At 42.8% G+C, this 25,056-nt stretch overlaps 1 protein-coding gene across 6 annotated transcripts in view; it reads left to right on the forward strand.

Annotated features, from left to right (window-relative positions):
• Nucleotides 1-1,370: 1,370 nt before the first annotated feature.
• Nucleotides 1,371-25,056, forward strand: part of CAPN6 (calpain 6) — a 57,779-nt gene continuing 34,093 nt past the window's right edge. Inside the window, exons 1-4 of one of the 6 annotated variants that reach the window (XM_042825446.1) lie at nt 1,371-1,445; nt 1,542-1,591; nt 8,997-9,085; nt 9,932-10,102. In XM_042825446.1, the coding sequence (XP_042681380.1) occupies nt 9,938-10,102 (165 nt within the window). In that variant the 5' untranslated portion in view covers nt 1,371-1,445; nt 1,542-1,591; nt 8,997-9,085; nt 9,932-9,937. Of the gene's footprint in view, nt 1,592-5,511; nt 5,536-6,139; nt 6,178-6,614; nt 6,703-8,996; nt 9,086-9,931; nt 10,103-24,728; nt 24,910-25,056 lie in introns of those variants that run through there. The other 5 variants (XM_042825445.1, XM_042825447.1, XM_042825444.1 and 2 more) reach the window with 5 other exon arrangements.

The raw sequence follows: 25,056 nt of genomic DNA on the forward strand, positions 1-25,056 counted from the left end.
TTTTTTTTTTTTTTTTTTTTTTTTTTTTTTTTTTTTTTAATGCATTACATGCTAGAGCTGTAGTGGCAGCTTCCAGGGACTTTCTGTCCAAACTTCAGCATGCCTTCAAAAGGAAGCTGGGTAAGTGCTTTGTAAGAAACCAAGCAGTCCTACAGTGAGCCTTGCAGAACAGAGATTTACGATCTTATTTAACACTTTGTCTTCATAGTGTTTTTTGCATGTAACTTGTCCCCTGAGATCAAATTCCTTTAGGCAAGTAGATTTGCTGAATAGCAAGGTTTGGGAGGAGTGGGCCTATTGGCAAACTCAGGCCAGCTATGCTATAATAGGAAGAATGAAATGGAAGAATCAAATTGGGGAGAATATTTAAGACCACTGGTGCAAATGACAATTTGCAATGTCTACTGAAGTGATACTTGTTTAGGAACTGGGCTACATCTACAAAAATGTAAGTGAAAGCTGCCTAAAGGTGAAGGTGAATTTTTTTTATAGTCCTTAAATGAGAAAACTTTCATGTCAAGTTAACCCAAATGTTCAGGATTTACCCAGAATGAAATTGTGGCTCTGGAATTGTGGCTCTGGAATATGCAGAGAAGCTTGTTTCACCAAAACCAATTTTAAAGGGGAATTTATTTCTGACCTTTTTAAAAAATCATCTTTCTCAGCACAGAAAAATGTGTTATTTTCCCGACTTCTATACGTGAACTGGCCTGTCTTCCCTTGTGTGCCAGGGGAGAGGAGCAAGACTGGACAAGTGCGTGGGAGCCTGGGCAGTTTTGTGACATCTCAGGCACAAAGAGCTGTTTGACCCAGCTGTGGAACAGCTCTGCTTCCTGGACAACTTGGGACCTCTGGAGTTCTGAGGCTCTCCCAGGACATCTTCCCCATTCAGGCTGTTTTCCCTTCTGCAAGGGAAATAGAAATAGCATCTTTTAGGCACATGCTAGACTGCAGTCAAACAAGGAGACAGAACTTGGCAATGTGCAAGAGCCAGCCCCAAGGCTGCTCTGGGCTTGCCACAGCAATCCTGCTTGAGGGCACAAAGCCACCTGTTGGGTTTTGCAGCATCTCGTGGTCTGCTAACCGCCACCCAACTGCAAGTCCCACAGAAATGCTGTGTGATTCTTCCCCACAGCCTGGACAGGCCGCTATCAGAAGGGCCTGCTGCGGCCAAGGCATGGACAGTGGCTTTATGCAGCTGAGGAACAGTGCACAGCCTAATAAGGAACATCATTTCTTTCATGATGCACATTAATCTGCCCTGTTTTCTGTACAAAAAAATGCCTGCAACTCCTGCCAAGCAGCCTTGCCTCATCTCCTCCTTTAAAATTTCATTCCCAGTTACAGCCACAACTACAGATAACAATTTACCAGGAATAAACAAGACTCTGCATTTCGGGTCAGCTCAGATTGTTTCCTGGAGTCCCTTGTGACTCATCATCATTGTAAGGGTCATCCTGAAACACACCCCTCTCCTGATGTGCTCTTGGTACAATCCAAAGAGTTTCAGGTTAAGAAGCTGAGGGGATCTTTGTTTGCAGGAGTCCGTTTGGAGTTTGATGTGCCTCGGAGCAGGACCCATGTCAGCTAGGTAAGTGCAGAAGGTATTAAGGAAACCTTTATTTACTTGATTTACAGCTTCAGCACCACGATGGACACTTGTTACTAGTAACCAGCACATCAGCAAGCACAGTGACAAAATGCTTTTGTCTACTGCTTTAAGATACATTTCTTGCAGAGCATGGCATCGCAGTTGTGTGCTAACACTGAGCCAAGCAGTCACTGTGATTTACTGCAAAGTGTGGCTGCTCTCATTACTTCTGGAATAACCAGCCAAGCACCAACACAGCCATCTTTATCAGTTATACCAAATAAGGGGGTCAGAATGATGAAGTGTGATTTAATCTCAGTTCTCATATAATTTCATTTTCCATACTGTTTCTGATCTTCTGAAATTATGCCAGTTCTCAGTGTGGATTCTTTCACTGTGGAAATTCAAGTGGGTATTTTCATCTTTCTTATTTTTTCCAGAGCAGAGACTTTTATACTGTGTCTACAATAGTTGATAAGTGGATGCATAAAATAATGGAGTAGCCTGACAGAGTTACCCATTAATTTGATTGTAGACCTTTTTTGAACTAGCTTTTATGAAAAGACAGGATGGAGAGATATTGGAATTCTAAAGAGAATTGTTTCCCATGATTTCAGTACAAAAGCACGGCTGGAACAAGTTGGCTGACATTGCTGTTAGCATTTTCTTTACAGTTTGTTATAGATCTCTTGACTTGCATTAATGTTAATTGTAACAATCAGCATCCATCATATTAAATTACTTTCTTTTGAATTCAAAACTGGAATGGTACCTCTCTGCAATTAGCTGTAAATCTCTCTGGGATCAGGACTGTAGTGGATGCCACTGAGGGTCACGTTGTTTAAAAATATGCTGGTGCCTGTGCAGATTGGGAAATCTGGTTGGCCTGGATGTTTTTTTTAAATGTGCCCTTTGGCCACTTTGTGTCTTCACTTGCTCATTGGTAACAAGAGAAATATGTCAGCTTAGAATCAAGATGGACAAAATTGAACTCTGTGCAACATACACAGGCCCAAACAGGTTTCCTTCCACTAGGGAAACGGCACCAAAATTAGGTGTGTGGCAATCTCTGACGTGAAAGAGAAGCAGCATCGCTGGGCATGCACTTCTAACGCACATCGGCAGTGTTGGTGCACAGCTATTTAGAAAAGCATTTCCTGCTGTTCCACTTTTGTGCTCTGTGTTCATTCTTGTACTGTCACCCTGCCTGCTCTATAGAGCCCCTTCGAGCCCAGCTGTGCGGAGTGTTTTGAATTTCTGAATGCTGACTGAGATCTAACAAGGGACTTATGCATCTGCAGCGGAACACAGGCAAAACACGGGTGTCTTGGGGCTAAAATGTACTCAGAAAAACTTAACTGCCTGCCACACGTTACTCAGAGAGAGCTGCTTGGTGCAGTGTAGATTTCCACTAGTGGCTGCCAATGAAATTGCCCTGCTGGCCAAGATGCTCACGCTCTTGGTGCAAAAAGCCCTGCAGGAGTTTGATTCTTACGTTTGGATAGGGATAGGGGTCACACAAAACATGGTAGCAAAAAAACTACTGCATGCTTTTTCAGTTGGGTTGAAGGCTGTGGGGCAATCTGCTCATGCCAGGTGGAGCCTTCCCTCTCGGGTGTAATCACCTGTAAGTGCAGCTTTTCTCAGCTGCTGTTTGCTCCACCTGTGCAGCCCCAGCACCCTCAGCTCATGCCCTCCTACACTGAACAGCTGTGCTTCCAACTGTGGGAGAGGTGGTGCAATTAGCCAGCAATTCACACTCCAAAGGATTTACTTTGCTAAAGCTGTGAATCCAGCACTGCCATTCTGCAGGGTAAGAATGCTGTTTGCATTTTTGCTGGCTGTGGCCCAACTAGAAGAACGGTTGGAAGAAAGGGGTGATGCTTCAGCACTGCATTTGTAGTTTCTCGTGTATTCCTCTGCATCTGAGAGATAACAAGACTGCTGGTCAGCACTTGCCTTGAATTACTGCTGCTGTGTGTCAGCACTCAGTGACTTAGAGCTGTGTTCTGTCCCCTCACTGCCACCCTAGCGGTGGGACAGGTAGCTCTGTGTGCAGCTTGTGTCTCATGAGGGCAGGGGAATCAGTGTGGATTGCAGTGAGGATTGCAAATTGAAAACAAATAGCAAGATTCCTGGTAGGGCTCCTGTTCAGCTCTTGGGCTCACTGGAAGGGCGCAGTTGGTCTTGAAACTCCTCTCCCTGAGCCATTCTGCTGGATGTGGGCTTTGCATTAGAAGCTGTATCTTGTCTTCCAGTTACTGGTATATGAAAACTTTCTGTCTCGGTGAGCCCTGAAAAAAACCCCTAGTTGAGCACTGTCATGTTGCAGTAGAAGAAAAGGAACATGTTGTGATTAATGTTATCATAGCAAAACTTTGGTTTGTAGCCAGGAGATTCTGCTGCTCCTCAATACCATCCATGAAAGCAGACAGTTGTGGCCAGTCCTCCTCCTGCTATCTAGTTAGCCTCCCCCGAATTTGTGCTTGGAAGCAGATGTTCTCAGCTGAAAATATGTGATCTTTGATCTATCGATTTGAATGCAAAGTATGGCAAAACTGAGCAGCAGCACAATGTTGGCATCTTACTGTTTGTATTAGAAAAAAGAAAAGCTTGTGTTTCTTTCCTGCAGTGAATTCTTGAGCTGAGACAGAGAAACCTTTATATACCTATTGAAGTACCGAGGGCCATAAATAGTGAAATTAACCTTATTTTGTAGAAAATTCAAAGCTGGATGATAGGATGGCTAACATGGCACCGCTGTGCTGTTTCAAAGGTTGCAATAACACTTGGAGTTTTGTCCTGTGATGAGAGCGTTGCTATGCCAAACTGAAAAGGACCATGGTTAACATGGGACCTCAGTGCTATGAAATACCCTGTGTAGCAAATTTGATCTGAATTGAGCATGCTCTTATTAATGCAATCGCATATCCACAAAATATGAATTTAACACTGGCTTTGTGCTTTAAATCAGTTGATGCCAAAGAGCAGAGGATACACATTATAGCATACAGACTCCCAGTGCAGTTAGTGTGTTGAAATGTTTAAAGAATACGAATGAGTAAATTTCTCCAGTAGGAATGTTTAATGTAATGGGCAGTGATGCTGCTGATGCATTAGTAGGAAAGTAATGGTCAAGATCATGAAGCCGCTGTGTATTGAAGCAGAAGTTTTGCAACCGCTTTAAATTCCCCAACACATAATGCAAATTTGCAGAGTCACTGTTTTGTAAGGACCTTCTGCACAGAAGGAGAAGTTATAACCTATAACAGAAGGAAATAACCTTTTCCAGCTGAAGTCCTGGAAGCATTTTCAATTAGGAGTTTTATAGGAAAACAGTTCAGAATAATTTAAAGCTTTTGGCTGCTTTTCTGGAGGCACTCCCTGGCTTGGTTGCTCTGAAGCAAGCTAGGAGTTCTGAGGAAGAGATGTTTGCAAAAGCACTAAGCAGCTATGTTTGCAAACAGTTAAGCACTTGAGCCTCTGTGTTGCTGTTATAATCCAAACAGAGGCTCTGAGGCTGAGTGATAGATTGGTTCTGAAAGAGTAGAGCTTTGAGTTAGAGTTTTTCTGCAATATTGAGGCAGCTCACAACTCCAGTTCCAAAAGGGGAACCCGAGAACCAAATACTGGTTGTTACTGGTAATGTTGCCATTTGCACAAAAGAAAAGCAAGCTCGGTGCTAGCAAAGGGATAATATGTTAAAATTGGGGTGCCACTCCAGAGCACAGTGTGTGTTCCTGCTGGCATCCCCCTGCTCAGCCCAGGCAGGGGCTCCTGGAACAGGGGTGCAGTGCTGAGGCTGGGGGTGCCGCTTGTTGGAAGGAGCAGTGTCTTGTTCCACTGTGGAGTTAAACATCAACTAGAAATTTACTTTGCCCTTTTAGTCCTGTCACTGTGCATGAAAAGTCCTTTGAATCCTTCAGTTGGAACAGAGAAGTGGGGTATGTGGCAGAATTAATGTAGTGTAGCATGCCAAGACTCTTCCTTGAAGAGGAGTTCCATCTAGAATAGAGGTTTTGCTGCAGCTGCTTGGCAGCGTTCACCTTTGGAAGGAAAATTATTGCTTTCTGGAAGGCAAAACCAGCTCAGTGCTGTCCCTGCACCCCTCCTGTGGGGATGGCAGTGAGAGGGGTTCGTGTATGGGGCGGCTAGATCCACAGTTTCAGCAACTCCTCTCTGACTTTTTATCCTGCACGTTGCTTAGTTAGTTACACACATAGGCTTAAAAGAGATGACTTTTTGTGTTAGTTCTTGTGTGTTCACTGCACGGCTTTAATGGCAGCCAGGGTGTAATTTTCACTCAGGCTGTCTGAACAGTTAGTCAGCCCTGTTTGTTGTGGACCCTCTGCGGAGCAGCTGGGAGGAGAACATTTAAGATGGGAAAATGTGAGTGTAAAGAAAGAGTGGTTGACTGGGGCTCTCCAGAGTGAGAATAATACTTACAGATCTTGTGAAGAACTGCATTTCAAGTAGATGTCCCTTTAATTTAAGGCTGCCAGGAGCTGGTATTTGCAGCTCTGTTGAATGCGATTAAGACAGAGCCTTGCTCACTGTGATGGAGGAAGCATCTCTGAGTGTGAACTGTGAGTAAGGGCACAGTGGTTGTACTGCCAGGCTGAGGGGAAACCTTGGGTGGAGTCCTTTGGAAGAGGGGACCTGTAGCGACTTGGCTTCACTGTGCTGCTTGAAGTGGTTGTGCTGGTTGAAATAAGTATTCCGCTGGAAAAGGGGGGGGTAAGAGAAAGACCTTAAAGCTTGGTGTTTGAAAGTCAAGAGTTGCAGGATCTTCTATACTCCTGGCTTAAGGGGCTAGTCATGGCTCCAGAGAAACCTTGGGGTCAGCTGTGCTGAACTGCTGGGGAGCTCAGCTCAGAGACCAGAAAAGAGAAAAGAACTAAGCTGTTAAATACAGTCAGACAAAGAACAATCAGCAAAAGCATGATATCTGACGTTTAGAGCTGGGTTTTTGTTGTTCGTTTTTTTTTTCCCCTCTTTTCTTCTTTGCCTTCTGTCCTTTTAGAGTGATCTCCTTCCCTTGACAGAGTGGCCACAGGTCTTTGTGTGGGAACTATTGAATCACGGCCTGAACCTCTGATTGATCACCTGAGGTGAGCAATGAGTCAGCTGTGGGAGCACAGGTGAAGGCAATTCAGCTGTGTGATCAGAAGGGCTGGAGCCTGGCTCCACCTCTCCTAGACCCCATTTAAGGGCTGACTGCTAGAGGAGATCGTGCCTCTTGGAGTCTTTTTCTGTGAGCCCAGGACACGGGTAGGCTTTTCCATTCATTTCCCATTATCCCTTTCCAATGCAATAATCTTTCCAGCTATATGCTCTTTAAAGACCAGCCTAACTTCTCTGTATGCTTCTCATACATCTGTACACTCATTGATTATACAGTCTCTAAAATGTGGTACAATATTTTTAGGACTGCACTGCTGAGCTCTCTCTGAGCTGTACGCAGCTCATGCTATGGCACATGACAGTGTAGGGAATCCTGGACAGAGCAGCTGCCAAACCTGCCTTCGTGTTTTCCTCAAGTGCGGCTGCGCGCTGTGAGTGCCAGCAGAACCGAAGATAAATCAGTTGAAGAGCAGGGAAGGCTATCTTAATGCATACTGTGAACTTGAGATTGGACGGAGAGCACAGCTGGGTAATTTGAGAGCTTCAGTGCTCAACTGAGGGGCAGCAGCTGGGACCTGCTTTAAAACAAGTCAGTGGAGTGGGAACCGGGGGCTTTCTGCCTGTCTTGATCAAGTCGGGCTGTGTTCTGGTGGGTGAACACCCTGGGAGAGAATGAGCCCATCCCTTAGTCTCTGTGCTCTGGCTGTTTTAGAGACTGCGGTCAGCCCCTTGGTTGTGCCCAGCCCCTTGCTCAGGACAGCACAGGGAGTCTGCAAGAGGCTGGGTGGCAGCTTCCTTCTCCTTGGGTGCATTCCCCCTAGGGTGTGCTGCCCAGGGTAACTTAGCCAGCAGCTTGAGGTCATCATTTCATGAATGCAATCTGTATGTTGTTGCAATACTGGCTGTGGTGCGGTGGGTGTGGGGCTGTTAATCCTGGAATGTCTCCTGTTCCAATCCAGAAGATAGAAAGGATGGGGGAGCAAAGTCATTAAAGACCAATCTTGATGAGTTAGGCAATAGCAGCTGAAAACCTGATCAGCCTGGGGCTATTCTGAAAACAAGCGTGTCTTGCAGATAGGATCAGTTTAGAATCTTACTTAGCCTGTGGGGAGTTTTTAATAAGCAAGAATACCAGTTATCATGAGATAATCTGTATTCTACTGAGATTAGCCAAATTAATGCTTTTCTTTTGTCCCTGAGCTATCTTCTTATAATTGATAATTTGACTTTAAAGAACTGGCTGGTGAGGGGAAGAAGCAAGTCTATTTCATCTTGTCTTGGGAAACCATCTGATAAGTGAGATGTCTTGTGACGTTTTAGGGGGATAATTAACAAGAAAATAAACATTAGAAAAAAGGACATTATTACAAATGGCAGAGTATTAGTTTTTTTTTTTTTTTTTTTTTTTTTTTTTTTCCCGAACTGTTGGTTGCATGCAGTTTTATTTCATTGAAGCTGGATAACACAGTAACAGAATATAAGGTCCTGTTCAAAAAAGGGGAAGCCTTGGCCTGGCTGAAGATGCAGTAAATTTTTCTGTCCCGGTGGTATTAGGATTTGACTCCAAGTAATTACAGTCCTGATGTATGCCAACATTATTTCTGGATTTTTGGTCTAAGAGGGGATTTAAACACCTAGAAAGGCATTTAATATTTGCTTCATCCAAATATCACATAGACTTGTTTCTTGTTCTGTCACTTCGCTGTGTAAGATTCTGCTGATGGAAACAAGGTTGTGCTTACAGGAGAATTGCTTTGAGTGTGGTTAGGAGGCTTTGGAGTGGATGCAAGAATGGCAGTGAGTTGGAGGAGCACCCATTCCCACGAGCGCAGGCAGTAGAGCAGCACTGAACATCCTTGAAACACTACCTAGTTTGGGGCGAGAGAAGGAAAGGAGTGGAGTGGGAGAAGAAAGGAGGGAGGGTTTCAAAACCATTCCTGTGTTGTTGTTTTGGCCACAGTAGCTTTCTTGCACGCACAAAAGCAGCCATCGCAAATTTGATGTTTCCAAGTGTTCCTCATTACTTCTTTCTGTTTTCTCTATTGTGTTCGCTTGCCTGCTGGGAAATGCTTGTGCCTGGCTTCGTTCAGTTTTCTGCAAATCTGTGGGATCTTATGCTGTGCGTAATGCACGTTGCTCAGGGATCACAGGCTGAGATCACTGCACCACAACACAGCAAGTAGGCTGCTAGGACAACATAACACCATTCTCTGTTGCAGGCGTGTGGTTTCAGCTCTTATAGCTGGCGTGAGGTAACCTGCGTTTGTCTTTATGGCTATAGATACCTCGAGGAAAGGGAGATACATCCTTAACCCATACTAGGAAGGAAGAGGAAAGAAACTGCTGTACAAAAGAAGTGTTCCATACAGAGTAAGTTCAAACACGCTCTTCACTTTCTTCAAATAGTGCCCTTATAAAGATGGGAGCATCTTCACCCCTCGTGTTCCCTAGGCTTCAGACTGTCCTGAGTAATTTATGTGGTCAATTTTTGATTTTTAGAATCATCTTAAGCAACTTATTTGAGCTCTGTGACTATGACTAGACTTGCAAAGCTAGATAGTCATGATTCTTGGAACCAAGGGCTGAAAGCAAGTTTTTTTTTTTTTTTTTTTTTTTTTTTTCCCCCCCTCTCTTTGCTAGTGGTTATTATTATTCTCAACAATATTTGCAAATGTTTGCTACTTCTGGGAATTTGGCTGCCTGGAACGTAACATGAAAATCAAGGACAGCAATGCTAGCTGAAGTGTTGTCACTTTAATTAAGATGGATAACTGTGGAAATCTGTTTTCCATTCTAAGTAGGCATAAGAGTTGCAGAAGATAATTGAAGTGTTAGTGGCCAATAGAAGAATGCAGGGATAGAGATGGCCTCGCTCTTCACATGCACTGTAAACTGAGGGCCAAGATCCACTCTGTTACATTTCCAATCCATTAGACAAAGCAAAGTGCTGTATTTGTTTCTTACCTGGAACCTTTAATTTCTTTCCTAGTAAGAGTTCTCTTCAGTCAAAAGTGGTATCCTTATACATATACACTGTTCTATATTTTTAAGTCTACTACATAGCACAATTGAATTTATAATCTGTTTCTTAAACAGAAATCAGTAATTAATCTTGTTTAGAACAAATTATATGCTCTGTTGTCAAATGCTTGCGAGGGCTTCACTATGCTGAGGCTTCATAATTTACTTAAGCCAATATTCATCTTACCTATACAGAAAGATATGTCTTCATCAGTTCAACTCTTCAGAGATCAGAAGTACCACGAGCTGAAAAGGCAGTGTATCCAGCAGAGACGGCTCTTCGAAGATCCTGAATTTCCAGCCTCAGATGAGTCCCTTTTCTATCAAAAAGCCCCACGAGGGAAAGTTGAATGGAAGCGCCCAAAGGTAAGGAGTGCTCACTCCCCAGTGATGGGATGCTGTTCGTACTACTCCGCTCCCACCATCTTCTCTATGCTGAAACAATTGTTAGTCTATTTGTCCTCCCTTTTTGCATTCATTTCTTGTCAGTGTGCAACCCAGACAGAAGTCTGTCATTTTGCTGTCCAAAATGAAAGTCGTGCCTTACTCTATGAAGATGAAAAGGAAGCATTCAGTACAGCCTGATGATGCTTTTTTACTGTTGATGGCTCTCTAATAACAAACAGTGTGAGGTAACTCCAGCAGTAGGGCTGTTTAGATCATCCCTCTCTTTAATTAAGAATACCTATCTGTAGTACATCAGTCAAAACAGAAATATGTTCTGAGAATATATTCTTCATTTTCTGGATCTGGCTGTGAGTATGTCACTCTACAGGTTGCTCTGTTGACGAAAGCATCTCAGAAATTGTTGTGGTTTCTTAATTTAATTTCTCTTTAATACTTTTGGGGGCCTGGTGTGTAGGCAGAGTGATGGCAATGTAAAATCTAACTTCTTGCAATTAAATCTAGTGCCCTCACCAAGACATCAAATGTTTTGTTTGCTTCTTTTTCGTTTATGTTTTCTTAAGGAAAATACAATCTTTGTAAAAACACTATGGGAAATAAGAACGTATGAGCAGAACAGATAAATATTTGTGCCTGGAATGCTAGAAGCAAATTAATCATGCAACTCAATTAATTGTTCATTGTAGCTCTCTCCATGTTTTCAGAGTAATTTGTAACTTGTATGTGAGGAAAGTAAAACTCACAGTAGCAAGGGGAAATTGGTCCAATCTCAAGTAGCTGAATTGTTTATATCTATAAATGAATGGTTCGTAATTTTTCTTGGAGAACAGGAAAGAGAAGAGCCAAAACTAAGAGGAAACCATGTGTGTGTGGTTTGTTCTCAAATTTACCTTTTGTATTAACTATAAAGGAACCAAAAAGCCCAGCTATGTGCAGGTCTTAGAGGTTCGGTTGAGTCCTGCAGTATAAGGCAGGATGCTTTTGAGCTACTGGGAATACTCAACTACAGATGTGTAGCTGATGCAGAGAACTGAAGGTATGTTCTCAAAGGTGTGTATATGCTTTTTTTCTGTACTGAATTGAACACCTTCCTCTGCTGTGTTTCAGTGATTCTAGTGAGACCTTAGCAGCACCTCTTGTCTAGATTAAATTGAGAGTTTTCTTTATTGATTGATACTGCTGGTCTCTGCATGACTTTGTTGAAGTGACTGAATTTTGCCCTTGGCTTCTATAAAACCTGGATTATGCCATAGGGATTTCATCTTCAGAATGAAAAACTATTATCTGCTTGCTCACTGCCTGTAATGTCTGTGTCTGTTTGCTTCTTCAGCTAGCACCTTAGCAGGAACTATCATGTCAGTGTCTTCTGATTGTGATTAATGTGCTGCACATTGAAACTGTTACTATTACTTATATTTGGGATATGGTAATTGGTTTGCTCTGAAGCCTCATGCTTCACATATCTTGTTTTTATAAACCAGTTCATGGCTGTAAACAAATAATTCAAGAAACAAAATAATTTTCAACTTTGACCATGTAGCTTTCTGAAAGAGTGTAATCTGGTCTCACACTCTTTCAAGAGTAATGAAGAGCACACTGGAATCTTGTAGCTGGATGCATAAAGCATTTTTACCCTGAAGTATGATGAATTTTTCCTTAACTTATCCTTACTGTTGGGATTAGGATTTGTCTTCTGGAAGCATAAACTTTGCATGGCTTTTCTTGGAAAATGACAATGACAGCATGGTCTGCTTTTCTACATATCTGGTACTGTTCCTTGTTCTGTGTGACAGGGGATGACAGATGAGGCTGACAAAGCCTGGCTATGTTTGCCAGGATAACATAAAATTGTTTGTTTTCCTCGATGGTGTTGATTTCTCACAGCAGGTTCAATACAGAACTTCTAGTGAGCAGAACAGGAGTTGCTTTCCTAAATGATGAAACTCTGTTTTCTCTCTTCCCATCACGTATTTGGCAGTGGATGGCGTGCCCAGATGCTGGTTTTTGTGTACTGACATGAGCAATGGGTCCCTCAGTTTAGAAACCCTTCCTATGAAGCTGTATGAGCAACTGTGCTGTGCTGCCCAGTGCATACAGTGCCCCTGCAATTGCTTTCACTGATGCCAGTGTCACAAGAAGTACGTTTGGGATCTGAGAACTGAAAGCTTTTCTCAACTAAAAGCTAGTATTCTAGTTTTAGCTCAGAAAAGTGTCCACACTTTGTTCAGTCCATGAATGGCTGGTGTTGGCCAGACAAAGTAAATACATAGGAAGTGTGTCTTTATGTTCAAAAAAAGTTTTATTCTGCCCTATTGAGGAAAGGAGCATGAGAGAGAGAGAGAGAGAGAGAGAGAAGAGCGGGCAGAAGGGCTTCCTCCACTGTGTTTTTTGTCCTTGGGTTTGCACCTGCAATGTTAAGTACGTTCTGTTTGCTTATTCTAGTCACTCACAGCAATAGCTCATTAACAGTCTGACATTAATTAGTTGTTTTGTACAAGTCTTCTTAGGAAAAGGAACAAAGCCAGGGTAATGTTACTTCTGTGGCACCCTTCTATTAAGAAAGTGGAGAGCACAGAAGGCACCATGTAATTACCATGCATTCTTTCTCAGACGGTCTGACTTTCCTAGAAGAAATTTTCTTACGGCAAGATCAGCAATGAACACTACTTACATGCAATACTGGGTCCTGTTTCCTTGGCTGGGGGCAGCTGTGCTCTGCCGAGGTGTAGGAGCAGCCTCTCTCCCCCCTCATCTCTGCTGGCCCTGGGACATCAGTGCCCTCCTGTGCTGGTTAACCCCTTATGAGGGTGAATGCTGCCTCTGTGTGGTGGTCTGGCTCAGAGTTGGCTCTTAGCGAGTTGCTCTAGTGAAAATACCCAGGAACTGCAATCACTCTGCTTCAAAAATATTTTGTCTGTCTTATTTTTAGCAGGGGTTTGCCTCAGTTTTGCAACTGATAGAATTGACCTTACAAAGGTATTAAATCCCAAGGACATGTTTGTCTGAGTTGAACAGCTAGATCCTCTGGGCAGGACAGACATCTGTATGGAGAAAAAGCAGATAAGCTTGCTTCAGAGATAAGTGACATGTTAAGGTATTCAGACAGGAAAGTAATAGTCTCATCCAACAGAATGAGAGTCTTACTGTGTGCTTTCCCAGATTCCCTGCTTGATCCTCTGCTTTATAAGCCCTGGTTCTGTTTTCATCTGCATGTTTTCCTTATAAAAGGGCTATGGTTGTACCCCCGTGTTCTGGAAAGACAGAGCTAGTTCTCTTTCAGTAAGGCAGGGCACAAAGCCATTTGCTGAGGTTACTGTTGAGCTGCTTCTTAAGAAGCCCCACTGGTGTCCCAGGCTGCAGGAGGGACTGCTGCTGTGTCTATTGAACCACCAGCATTCCCCAGCTCTCCTGGTGCCAAAGGTCAGTTATCTGCCTGCAAGTGAGGAGTTGCTTATTCCTGGCCCACTGTCTGCCCTGTTCCTAGAAACACTGCATGGCGTGGGCCTGGTTCTCCATTCTTCTCACTTATGCTTTCAGGGGCAGTTGTTACAGTAGAAGTTAAAAAGCTTGGGAAATTAGGTGCTGTGTTCTTGAGTGATACAGAAAGGGAACAAACCCAACAGTTTTCAAACTGGGCAGAATGGGAGGAACAGGTTGGTGACTTTTCCAGGTGAGCATGAGTGGGCGAGGTGCTAGAGAATTTGGGAGCTCTCCCTTTCATTTGCTCGTGTTTCTTGGAGGTGGCACCAGCTTTTGTTTGCTTACTGCTGGAAGATGATCAGTTGCCTAAGAACCTAAAAAAAAGTATATAAATCTTTGCAAGTGATGGTTTGAACCCTGGAAACTCCCCCACCTCTATATTTGTCTTGGAAAATTTTGCACACCAGGGCATGCCTGCCTGTGTGAGGTTTACATATATTCGTGTTTTGTCCCATTTATGTTCTCAGTGGCAGGAGTTGGGATCATAGTAAGCAGTCCTCCAGAAGGTTTAATAGCATCTCAGACCTCATAAATATTGCAAAATAAGTGTCATGAAATATTTGGGTGGTACTGCCCAGCACTGGATACACCTGGGTTAAATGTCCCTCAAGGATAATGTGTGGCTTTCTTTTGATTCCTCTTATCTTCTGTGAGCTGCATCTTCATTCTCAACGTTTTCCAGTTAGACCATGAATAAGACCAGGAACGTGCTTGATTTTTTGGGACACTGTAGTAGGAGAGGTGCTGCAAAGGAAAGCATCCAGGCATGCTGTATCTGCATCTGGTCGAGTGGTTGTCCCACATGCACTGCAGGAACAGCTTCAGAGCATGGAGCAGTGGCAGCTTCTCAGCCTGGGCTATCTGCCAGGATGGTGCCTGGAGCAATCCAGGGCTGGAGGAACAGTGGAGATAAAGGGGAATGCTGAAATTGGCACCTCAGAGCGATGTGAACTCCTAGCAGTAGAGCGCAGTTACATTGCTGCCTTCCGTGTGGCAAATCAGACTGTAGCATTCACTGCGAATAGTGACACTTTCCTGACTTGTTGCATTTCCTTACCACATCCACAGCTTATTCAACCTTATTTATTTTTTTTATTACTGGCTAAGGACAAGGCCAGTGCTCTTGCTTGATGAGAGCAGCAGTTCTTGCCTCTCCTCCACCTCCCCCTCAAGCTTTGCAGAGTCTGATTAATGCTTTTCTGTGAAACCCTGACGTGTTCTGCAAAGCTTGCTGCAACATCTGGAACCACAAGAAGCCTTTCCATTTTCTGTTTCCCTGCCTATTCCCATGTTTCTCTGTTGCTGGTGGTTTTTGGCTCTTGAAGTAGAGACAAACACGAATTGAGATGCCTTGTGTGCTGTGACGTTGCATTTGTACATGAAATACAGACCCCTATGGAACATGCTTGTATCTGAGAGGTGGGGAAATGTGTGGTTGTGAGCCTCTGACCTTTGAGGAAGCTCAGGAATCCCTTTATTTACTTCAGACATGTGGACTCTCATTGGAATACAGAGGTGGTATCAGATGTTAGGTTATGTGAGCAGTGCAACAGTGTCTTGCAGCTTGCTCACTTCTTGTTCTTCCCTGGGACACGTCTGTAGAAAAAGAGTAAAAAAAAAAAAAAAAAGCTGTAAAAGACTTGGCCTTGCATTAATATCAGATAAAGCTTGCCTGGCTTCTTATTCCTTTTGCTTCTCTCACAGCCACAGATCATAACATTGTGGATGCTGTGTTCCATACACTGCTCAATGGAGATTGAGATCCCAACTAACTTTCTGTGGTGACTTTCAGACACTGCACTCCACCACTGGTGATGCTTGGGGCTCCTAAAGGAGTACAAAACTTCCTGGATTACAGTATTTAACATTTTAACTGGCATTTATGTATGCTGTAATTAGCTGAGTTTACATGTGAATGACCTCCTTGTTATTGCATTCATAATTGTTACAGTACTTTCATTTGCCATTAATGGCAGATTCAGCTTGAATTCTTGACCTCCAGAAAAAAATTTTCTTGTTCCTAGTTCTTCATAAAGTTAGCAGATGTTTCTTTGACAAATGTGTGCATATATAAACTGAAGGGTTTTTTTTTTTTTTTATAGTAGTGTGTAAGCCTTGTGGATGGAAGGCTTCCTAGAAAAGATATAAAAGCTTGTAGGCAAAGCAGATGTTTAAATGTACCTTTAAAGCATTCATTTCAAAGAACTATGATGGGAACTGGGAGGTGAAATCTGGAAAAAAGTCTGCCCTGTGAGATAATGGGAGAGGTTGGTAGGAATGTTTGTGTGCACGTGGATCTTATTTTGAGCAAGAGAAAATGGCTTTAAGTTGCACCAGAGCAAGGTTGGATATTGGGAAAAACTGCTCAGAGTGATGTTGCACTGGCATGGGCTGCCCAGGGAGGTGTGGGGTCATCATCCTGGAGGTGTTCAAGGAGAGGGTTGATGTGGCACTGAGCGATGTTGTTAGTGATGTGGTGGTGACGAGTTGAAGGTTGCACTAGATTATCTTAGTGATCTTTTTCAACTTTAATGGTTCTGTGATTCTAGGTTAGAATTATGGGGATGGAAGGAAGACAGTGCAGTCCTCTAGATGTGCTGCAACCTTCTGTTAGCTTGGAGGGGGCCGGCGGGGAGACAACAGCTAGACAGGAAATCTTCAGAAGAATATTACTTTTTGGTGGTGCTCAACGCTCTGTTCTTTCGTTAGCTATGTGCACAATGAGCTGCCTACCTGCAAATGAAACCTAGCTCTGCGGAACATTTCATGTGGTGAGGTGCCACGGTGTCCTTGGTACGTGTCTGCGCCGACCTTGGCCATCTGTCCTTGTGCAGCTGTCAGCGAGCAGAGAAGCAGTGCTAGGTATGGGCTGCCCTCTGGGGCCCCTGTGCTGAAGGCAGGCAGGCTGCTCCTGGGGAGAAAGGTGTTAAATCCCCCAGCTGTGGGGCTCTGGTGTTGGCTGTTGGCGCAGCTCCCGAAGATGAAGATGCACGTGGCAACACAAAGGCACGCTCTTCACATGCGTTGCCCCAGCAACTGCACATTCTAGGCAGGGATTGTCAGCATGCCCTGCGAACAGTGATGCAGCTGCAATTAAAGCAAATCATCTTCAGGTTGTTAGATTTTATTTTGAACTGGGGGGGAAAGGGGTGCAATGATGGGTGAATGTTATTGATCTTAACAATGCAGTGCCATACATCTGAGACTCTGTTGTAGGCAGGGCTGTTATTATGCTGTGTATTGCTTAAATGATAAAAGTAGAGCTGGCACTTGGCTTTGGAGCCTTGTTTTCTTATTGGAGAGACTAAAAATCTACCTCTGCAGCTTTACTTATTTAGCGAGGGAGAGATTTAGTGGAGTTAGCAGTCTTCAATACTTATGTCGGCAGTCCCTGTTCTTGCCTCCTGGCAACCCACAGACTGTAACAGAAGGATTTCCAAAGGCCCCACTGGATTTGGACTCCTAGGAGAAAGTGTCAAAAACTGGAGGGAGAGCCCCTTCAAATCAAGGTCAGAATGAGTCTTGTCCTTACTGTATGGCTGTAAATCGGCTGGATCCAGCATCGGCTTTTTTGATGTCTGTGGTGAAATTGGTTGTAGATCATTTATACACTATCAGTGGAAGTGTTAGGCAGTGTCTGAATGAGGTTGGTGCTGCTTGGTCTTGCCCTGGAGTGCTGAGCTAGAGGTGTTCAGCTGTGATTTGGCGTGTGAAAGAGGCACATGTGAACCCGCTGAAATTCAAGACCTTATAAAGCACTTAGCAGCATCCCAGCATGGCTTCAGTGTATTGAGACTAGTATTTTCCATGCTTTAAAAGCTGAACAACATTTAATTAAAGGAAAGAACATTTAACCAGTTATTGCTGATCTTCACTCTAGTTGCACTTCAGAAATGTTTTTCAAGGCAATTGAATGTTCATAGCAAGCCTGGACAGTGAAGGCTCTACAGGGTACTGCAATGAGGTGATGACTTGGAAAACCAGGTTCTCACAGTGATCATACATGGGAAGCTTACTGGCATGGTTAGAAAGCACAGAAATAAATAATGAGAAATAAACTGATGGTTATTTTATTATTTTAGTGTATTTTTAAATAACTTCTTTATAAAAAAAATGCCTCAAGGCTTGTATGATTGTAGAATACCAACTGATTCAAGCACGTGAAGAGAGAAGTGAGTTATTAACTTACAATTCACTGTTCTATCCTCTTACAGTGTTGATTCTAACAGCTATAATAAGCTAAATAAATAAATTATGTACAGAGAATAAAGAAGTAAATGGAAGCCATTGGAAATGGAATTCTCATTCTTGCAACCTGGGTCATAACTTCTTGTATGGAGCATCGTAACAAAAGAGCACTGTCATTATTACTGCTACCCTAATATGATCCTGTAGTCATTTAAAAATTACCAGTAGTCCTAGCTGTTCTAAGTAGTTGGTCTATTTGAGGAGCAAGCACTTTTTGGAAAAGAGTAGGGGTTGGTATTTTTTGTTGGTGGGCAAATATTCAGTGCTGCTGCTTTTCTCCAAATGCACTAATTAAAATGAAATGTTTCTTGAAGATTTTCTTGGAAGTAAGGAAACATTTTCCAGCTATAAAGGGGACTCTCTCTGTGGATCTCCCAAGGTACTTGGAATGGCGTGCTGTGATGGTGTCCAGCCAAGAAATTCCCTGAAAACTCCTTTTTTTTTTTTTTTTTTTCTTTTTTTTTTTTTTTTTTTTTTTTCCCCTCCCACTATTATTTTCTCCTAAGGTCTTCAGGTTTTCTTTTCACTGAACATGTTCTGAAAAGAAAAGGGGGAAGGGAAAGCATTCAAGGGAAGATGCCTTCAATATGTTCCTTCCTTGGTTGCTTTAGGTTGCTTTATATTGTTCCTCTTTGCTCATCTTCCTTCTTTTTTGCTTAAATTCTTTCCAGAAATAAAGGAATCAAGCTGTTCAGGCAAATTATCTTTTATCTGCTGTTTGTGGTTCATTGTTAATGATCTAACCATTCTGAAAAGGGTCATGCTGGGCTTCCTCAGCCTTTTTCATCAAGTCTCTGTGCTTCAGGAACTATTTTTAGGACTTTATCAGTATAGTTGCCTTGCACAGTAAATATGTCTGACACGGTGAAGGTACTAGAGTATGTGTATGTTTGTTTCTAGCTAATGGTGATTTGCTTTGATTTTTGGAGGGAAGGGATGTTTCCCTGGGGAGGACAAAGAGAAAGGGCCAAATGAGTGCATCTCCTGACTGGAAGGTGCTCATACTCTGGATGCCCGTGACTTGCGTCATCTCAGTGGATCATGGAAGATGCTTGTTGCTGCTGTGTCTATGTGCTGTGTCCTGCTGACTGAGAAATCGGGCAGATGACAGCCAAAGTGAGTTAAGAACTGAAGGAAGGACTCAAATGAGTAATACCCTTTAGCACCTTGGCAGAGGGAGATGGTGAGCTATGTGCAGCTGTTTTATACAGCCTGTTGCCCTCTCTCCATCTGGGATTGGCGAAAGTAGATTTTGAGGGGAAATGTGTTCTTGTGTTTCATAACTTGGAAGGTTTTGTGTGTGTGTGTGTGTGTGTGTGTTTTTTCAGCTGGCCAGGAGAGGAAGAAATAAGCAGAAGAAGTTTTGCCTCCTTCTGGAGGCTGAGGAAGGAATCGGGTCAGACTCTGAGATCAGTTTGGGACAGAAATGTGTCTTTGCAGTTTAGGTTTGTAGCTGCATATAACGAAATGTTATACAGTTTGTGTTCTCAGAGAATACTTTGAAGTAAGGGCTGGGTAGCCCAACGTGGAGCTCCAATGGGGAAGGATTCCCTCAGCAACTTGAAAATATTTTTAGGATTTAAAATTGCTGAAAGAAAAAGAACTTCTGTTCCATGGACAGTGAGGTTCAAATTAGAAGTTCCTGTAGGTATTTGGCAGTCAGCTAGGATAAAAGGTTTCTAATCCTCCAGGCATCCAGCTTTGGATGCAGACATTCTTGGTGCCCAATTTGTCTTCTCTGGAGTCACTCAGAATTTATAAGGTGCAAAGTTTTTGATGCTCTTCAGCAGCACGGTGAGGAAGACAGCCAAGCTCAGAGCCACTAGAAGGTATCTTTTGTGTTATGGAAGCAGCGTTATTTCTGTATCTTGTCCAGGCACGTATTGTGTGCTTGCCAGTAGAGTAACAAATTCCTACTTTACATCTTCAGTGTCTTTAAAATGAGGTTGAGTATCAGGACAAGTTTAAGTTTATAGTTGTACTGATTTGACAATTTGCAAGGTGTTTCCCTCTTCTCTTTACACTGTCACGTTTCATGTATTCATGTTTGGTTATAGAATAATGCAAACAACGACAAAAGAGAATTTCTGTCTTCCAAGTCAGATTCAGGCCTCTGTGAGTCTCTCCCCATCTCATTCTGTGGCTGGGTCCACAAGGAATTCACACATGGAGCTGAGATGAGATATTTACGAGCTCAGCCACTTCAAAACAGCATTTAAGAAGACATATCTCACATTAGCCGTGTAAATAAAGGCTGACAGTTCACAACATCTGAATGCAGCCTGGGAGAAGGGGGAGATTACAAATAATACCGAAGAGCATATAATTGAGTCTCTTGTGTTTAAGATTCACACTATATTTGTATGCTCTTGTTAACCAGTCTTTCATGGAGTCAACTTTCCTGGAGAGAGAAGTTAAGGGCTTTTATTCCCTGAGCAGAAAAGAGTCCTTGCAGAGTGTCTGCCCCTCTCCCCACCTGAGGGCATAAGAAGCTGATCATGGTGCAGGGAAGTAGCCTGAGTGGGAGGCTATCCTGGGTCAAAGGGCCAGAGGTGGGCAGTGCACTAGTTCATATTTACAGGACAGTGATCCTCTCACAGTGTCTGTGATTGCTTTGCCACAAGGCCTGTCTTATTCTCAGCAGCTGCTTTAATTGCAGTTTAGTATCAGAGGTTTGGATTAGAAAATATGTTACTGTTGTCTGAAGGTTTGTCCTGCTATTCTTCTAAAGTAACCTCTGTCACCAGAACTTCAGAATAAGAACTAGCAGACTTGTCTCTGGAAGTTTGAAATGCATTGGACTCTGCAAGAATCTTGTAAACAGTGAATATTTGATATGTTTTATGTTTTGTTGGAGAGAGAATGTTAAAGGTGAAAGTCATATTTCAGCAATATAAACCCCTCAAATCACTCATCAGCTTGTTTGCTTGCAATAGCATCTCTGCTGGAGGTAACACCAGCCCAATTCCTAATGCAAATGTCAAATATGAGGGACGGTGGGTGCCAGAGGCACTAAGAAGTTTTCTGTCTAGTCCTACTATTTAATAACTGCAAGTACATCACAGTTGCACATCCCCAGAACTGGCTGACATGGATGTATGTACATGGATACTTTATAAGGACTTGGGAAGCAGAATGGTGCAATGGGAGGAGGGATGAAGCTGTGCTTTGGAGTTGCATTGTTGTCCTAGGACAAAGATGTGACATTCTGCATCTTTAATGCAGGCATAGACCCAGAGTATTAACAAATATTAGCTAGTTAGCTTTTTTCTTTTTGGCAGGGGGGAGTTGTTTAAAAGAAACATGTACAAGGTGAGTCAGTATAAGCTGAGGTGAGTCAGCATTTGCATCTGCTAAGGGTGATGAGGAAACAGTAGTATTCCTGATGGACAGTGTAACCGTCTGCTTTTCTAGGTGGTGGATCCAAGAAACACAGAAAAGTTAAGGGGCAAAGCAGTGCTCACATGCAAAGGACTATTGCAGATGTGTTCTTATGTGATTTCTTTTGCAATTGTTTTGTTCCTGTAGTGAGGAAGTGAGCAGAGCTGTGTGTGGTGCCCTGAGGACTCTTCTCACAGAGCCAAACAAACAAGCAGGAATCTCTTAACCACCTTAATCCTTTCCAGAGTTATTGCTGGCAGCAGCTAGGGTTCAAGTCTTAGAAGAGTACATCCAGCTGCATGACCCTTGTCCAAGTCCCATTTTCCTAGACCAGAATCTGAGGTTCAAATTAAGGCTGAAATTCATCCTGCGTGCTGCCACTGGGAGATGTTGGGGAGTTCAGTGTGTTATGGCTCAGCCATGCTCTAAATAAGAAATCTTGAAAATATTACAGTTTTTCATTCAGACAGTCTATTTCTGTGTTTGAGAAAGTTCATCAGAAATAAGAACAGGAGCTCTGCTTTGTTCAGGGTTCCCGCGTTTCTTCTAAGCGTTCTGCATCAGCCAGATGCCTGGTTCTGACAGTGTGCATAGCTCTGAGGACCTCACAACCTCTGTTGTGCTTCTGGAGGTTAAGCAATGTGAAAACTCTACGTGGGAGGACCTTGTGCTCCAGAACTGGGGTTGGTGAGAAATGAATGTTTGAGAAGTGCTATAGGAACTGAAACAGAATTTTATTCTTCTCAAGATATTGTTTTAGAAAACATCTTTGTCCAAAGAGTAGGAATCCATGAATTTAGTTTAATTTACTCTCCTTCCCATCAGTGACATGATGCAGTGCATCAGAACAAGATGCAGCTTGCCAAACATGTTTGTGGGAGCAAAACCCTGACCCCTTGCAAAGGCCTGAGAAGTTTTGCTGTGTACAAGGCTGTCTGTCATCTTGCCTGTTCTCTGAGTATGGGAGGCATTATGATAATGTTCTTTGTCATGTTTCCATCTCGTTCTGCCTGGGTAAGCCATTCCTCACGGAATAATCTGTCTTTAATGTTTTCATCTGGTAAAACTGTCATGCGTTCTTCTCTGGAATTGCTGAAGTGTTCCCAGAATGGAGCTGTTGCTCACTCTTATTATATTATTTCCGTAACTTTATTTTTCCTGGAAAATAAGATGAAGCTTACCCATGAGAAGAGACAAGCATGGAATTAGGAAAGCCTTCAGCCTTCAGCAATTCCCCATGTCTGACCTCTCCATTGCAGTCTGCTGACTGGGTGGACCTTGGGTGACATAAACTTGATGGCTCAGTCTTGTGTAGCTCCATAAAATTCCTTGTTCTTATTTGTGCCTTTTTGTACTGGCCATGTCCTTACTGGAAGTAGGAACGCAGCAACACTCTGCCTGCATTCCTGCCCTCGCTCCTCTGGAAACCTTGTTGTACAGCTGTATGTTCAGTGGGTGTCCTAATACACAGCTCCATCCTTACTCCTCCTCTTACAAATACTAGGGCAGTACGCCTTCTCTTTTTTTGTGACAATGTCCTTAGATATATTCAATCTTCAATGTGTATTGCACTTATTTCCAAATGATGAAGAGGCAGCGTTCTACAAGCAGCGTCTTTCTCAATGGTATTATTCACCCAAGTCTTCCAGGGATATAATTAAGAGCAAACATTTGTAAATGACATGCATACTTGCCAAGCAGACGGATCTCCAGATGCCTATGTTTTGTTATCTTCTCTCTTGGCAATTTTTCCAGTTTATGTTCCCCTCCTTCAGACTGGATGGAGGCTTTCTTACATTGTTGCTGTGTTTTTCTCTAAAGCAAAAATGCAGAATGACCTTGGCGTCACCTCCAGAACATAAGCACTTTGATTCCAAGGTCTTGAATGTTTTGGTTTTTTTTTTTTTTCAAGTGTCAGGTTTTGTTTAGTTGGTTCAGTTGTCATTAAATGAAAATTGGCCTCTCAGAAAGTCAGCTTCTGTTTGTCCTGAGGCAATGTGATGATGGAAAGAGTGACATGGTAAAATTTATTTTGAGCCTGTAAAACAAAAAGCCTGAGGATCAAATCCTCAGATAGGATAAGTCTTCTTACAGTAATTGTTAGTTCATTGATTTAGTCTTCCCCAAGCATTAAATGTCTGGCTTCTGTGAAGGAAAAATTACAGCCTAAACATGCCAGTTCCAAAGAAAATTAAGGTACTGTTCTGTCAACACCTTTCTCCAAGAGTGAAAAGCATCCACATCCTGAAGTGGAGCTTCTTTAAGAGGGAATTTAAAGGAAGGCTTTTTATGTTAGGGGTTTTGTGTCATCCTCCCTACCCCATGTTATTTCCACATTTAATAGGATCTTTAGGACAAGTAATGTCTTGGCATCTGAGTGTTTTTTAAGCTATTATGTTCTAGATTTGCACAGTAGTTTGAATTTTATGCTCCTATCCTACAATTTAAATTTGTTTCCTACGAGATTAACTCTATTTAAAAAATACGTATGAAGCTGTGTGTTTTTATGGCTAAGAGGAAGCTTCAAAAAAATGATTCACAACTGAGGGAACCTTTTAGAAGTGTTCTCTTGCTGATACATGGCACTGTTTCTAGTTTAATCACAAGAGCTAAAACATTCCGAATTGTCTTCGTTTTGAGTTTGCAGGAAGGAAGTGTTCCTTCTCAAGAAAACAGACTGTATCTGTAAGATCAAATGTTATCTTCCAGCTTCTGAGTGAATTTTGTCTTTTGCACATTTCAGCTTCAAATACAGTTAACTGAAACACTCTGTAGTGTGGGAGTCAGGATCCAAACTTTGGTCACTGTTGCAGGTGATTAGGAGCCACTGTCACCTACTGATGTGCTATCAGGACATGAAATCTCCATCATCTGAGTGTTCAAAAGAAACCTATCTGGGAATGGTCCTGGCCTGCTTTAGGTACCTGCTTAGGTAGCCTTACTTGAGCAGAGGTGTTGGACAAGGTGACCATCAAATGTGCCTTCCAGCCTCAAGCATTCTGTGGTCAAGGAGAGGAGAGTGGGCTGCATTGTCAGCTGTGCTGAACCACATGCAGGCTGCAGGTTGGATGTGCCTGACTTAGCTAAAGGGCTGGGATTTACAGCTGACAATTTGGTCTGCATCTCTGCATTTGAATAAGAACTTCAGATGCAAAGAGGGGATGGTGTTCTTGGAAAAGATAGGGACGCCATGCCAAGTCACTTCTGCAGATGTTCCAAAACCTGCAAAAAGAAAAATTAAAAGTGATTATCCTCTAGTGAAAATAATGGCTGCACTGCAAATATTTAAACTGTAAGGCAAGAAAAAAATAATAGTCAAACTTCATTTAAAACAGGCTTTCCCTTACCTTTGCCTTTTGAGAGTTATGTTTCTATAGGTTTTCCACTAACTTTGACTGTTGGACCGTGATTGAATAAATTCACTGATTGATAGTGTGAGACTAGAGTTAAAAGGTGACTCATGACTTTCTCTTGGAAGTGGTCTGTGTGTCGAGCACGAGCAGTGAGATTACTGGAGACACCAATGTGCCAGAATGATTTCAGCGTCCCTGCTGGGGTTTGGTGTGAGATGTTTTTCCTGGCATGTCATAACGAAACTCAGCCTGACAGAAGAGGAGCAGTTCTGGGATGTTCTCCAGCACGTGGAGGTGGAACAGTGCGTAAGTCAAGATGAATTTGATGTCTACTTTAGTTCATGTTTGAGTTATCAGCACCTCTCAAACTGCTCTTCTTAGGTGGTAAGCAGACTGTTTCCCACAATAGAGGACCTTGGGAGGTTTCTGTCTTCTCAGGTGATGAAAAGCTCA

This window comes from Centrocercus urophasianus, unplaced genomic scaffold (assembly GCF_019232065.1).
Source record: "Centrocercus urophasianus isolate 14NV4802_14NV808 unplaced genomic scaffold, USGS_Curo_1.0 seq_24, whole genome shotgun sequence".
In the NCBI taxonomy this organism is placed as follows: Eukaryota; Metazoa; Chordata; class Aves; order Galliformes; family Phasianidae; genus Centrocercus; species Centrocercus urophasianus.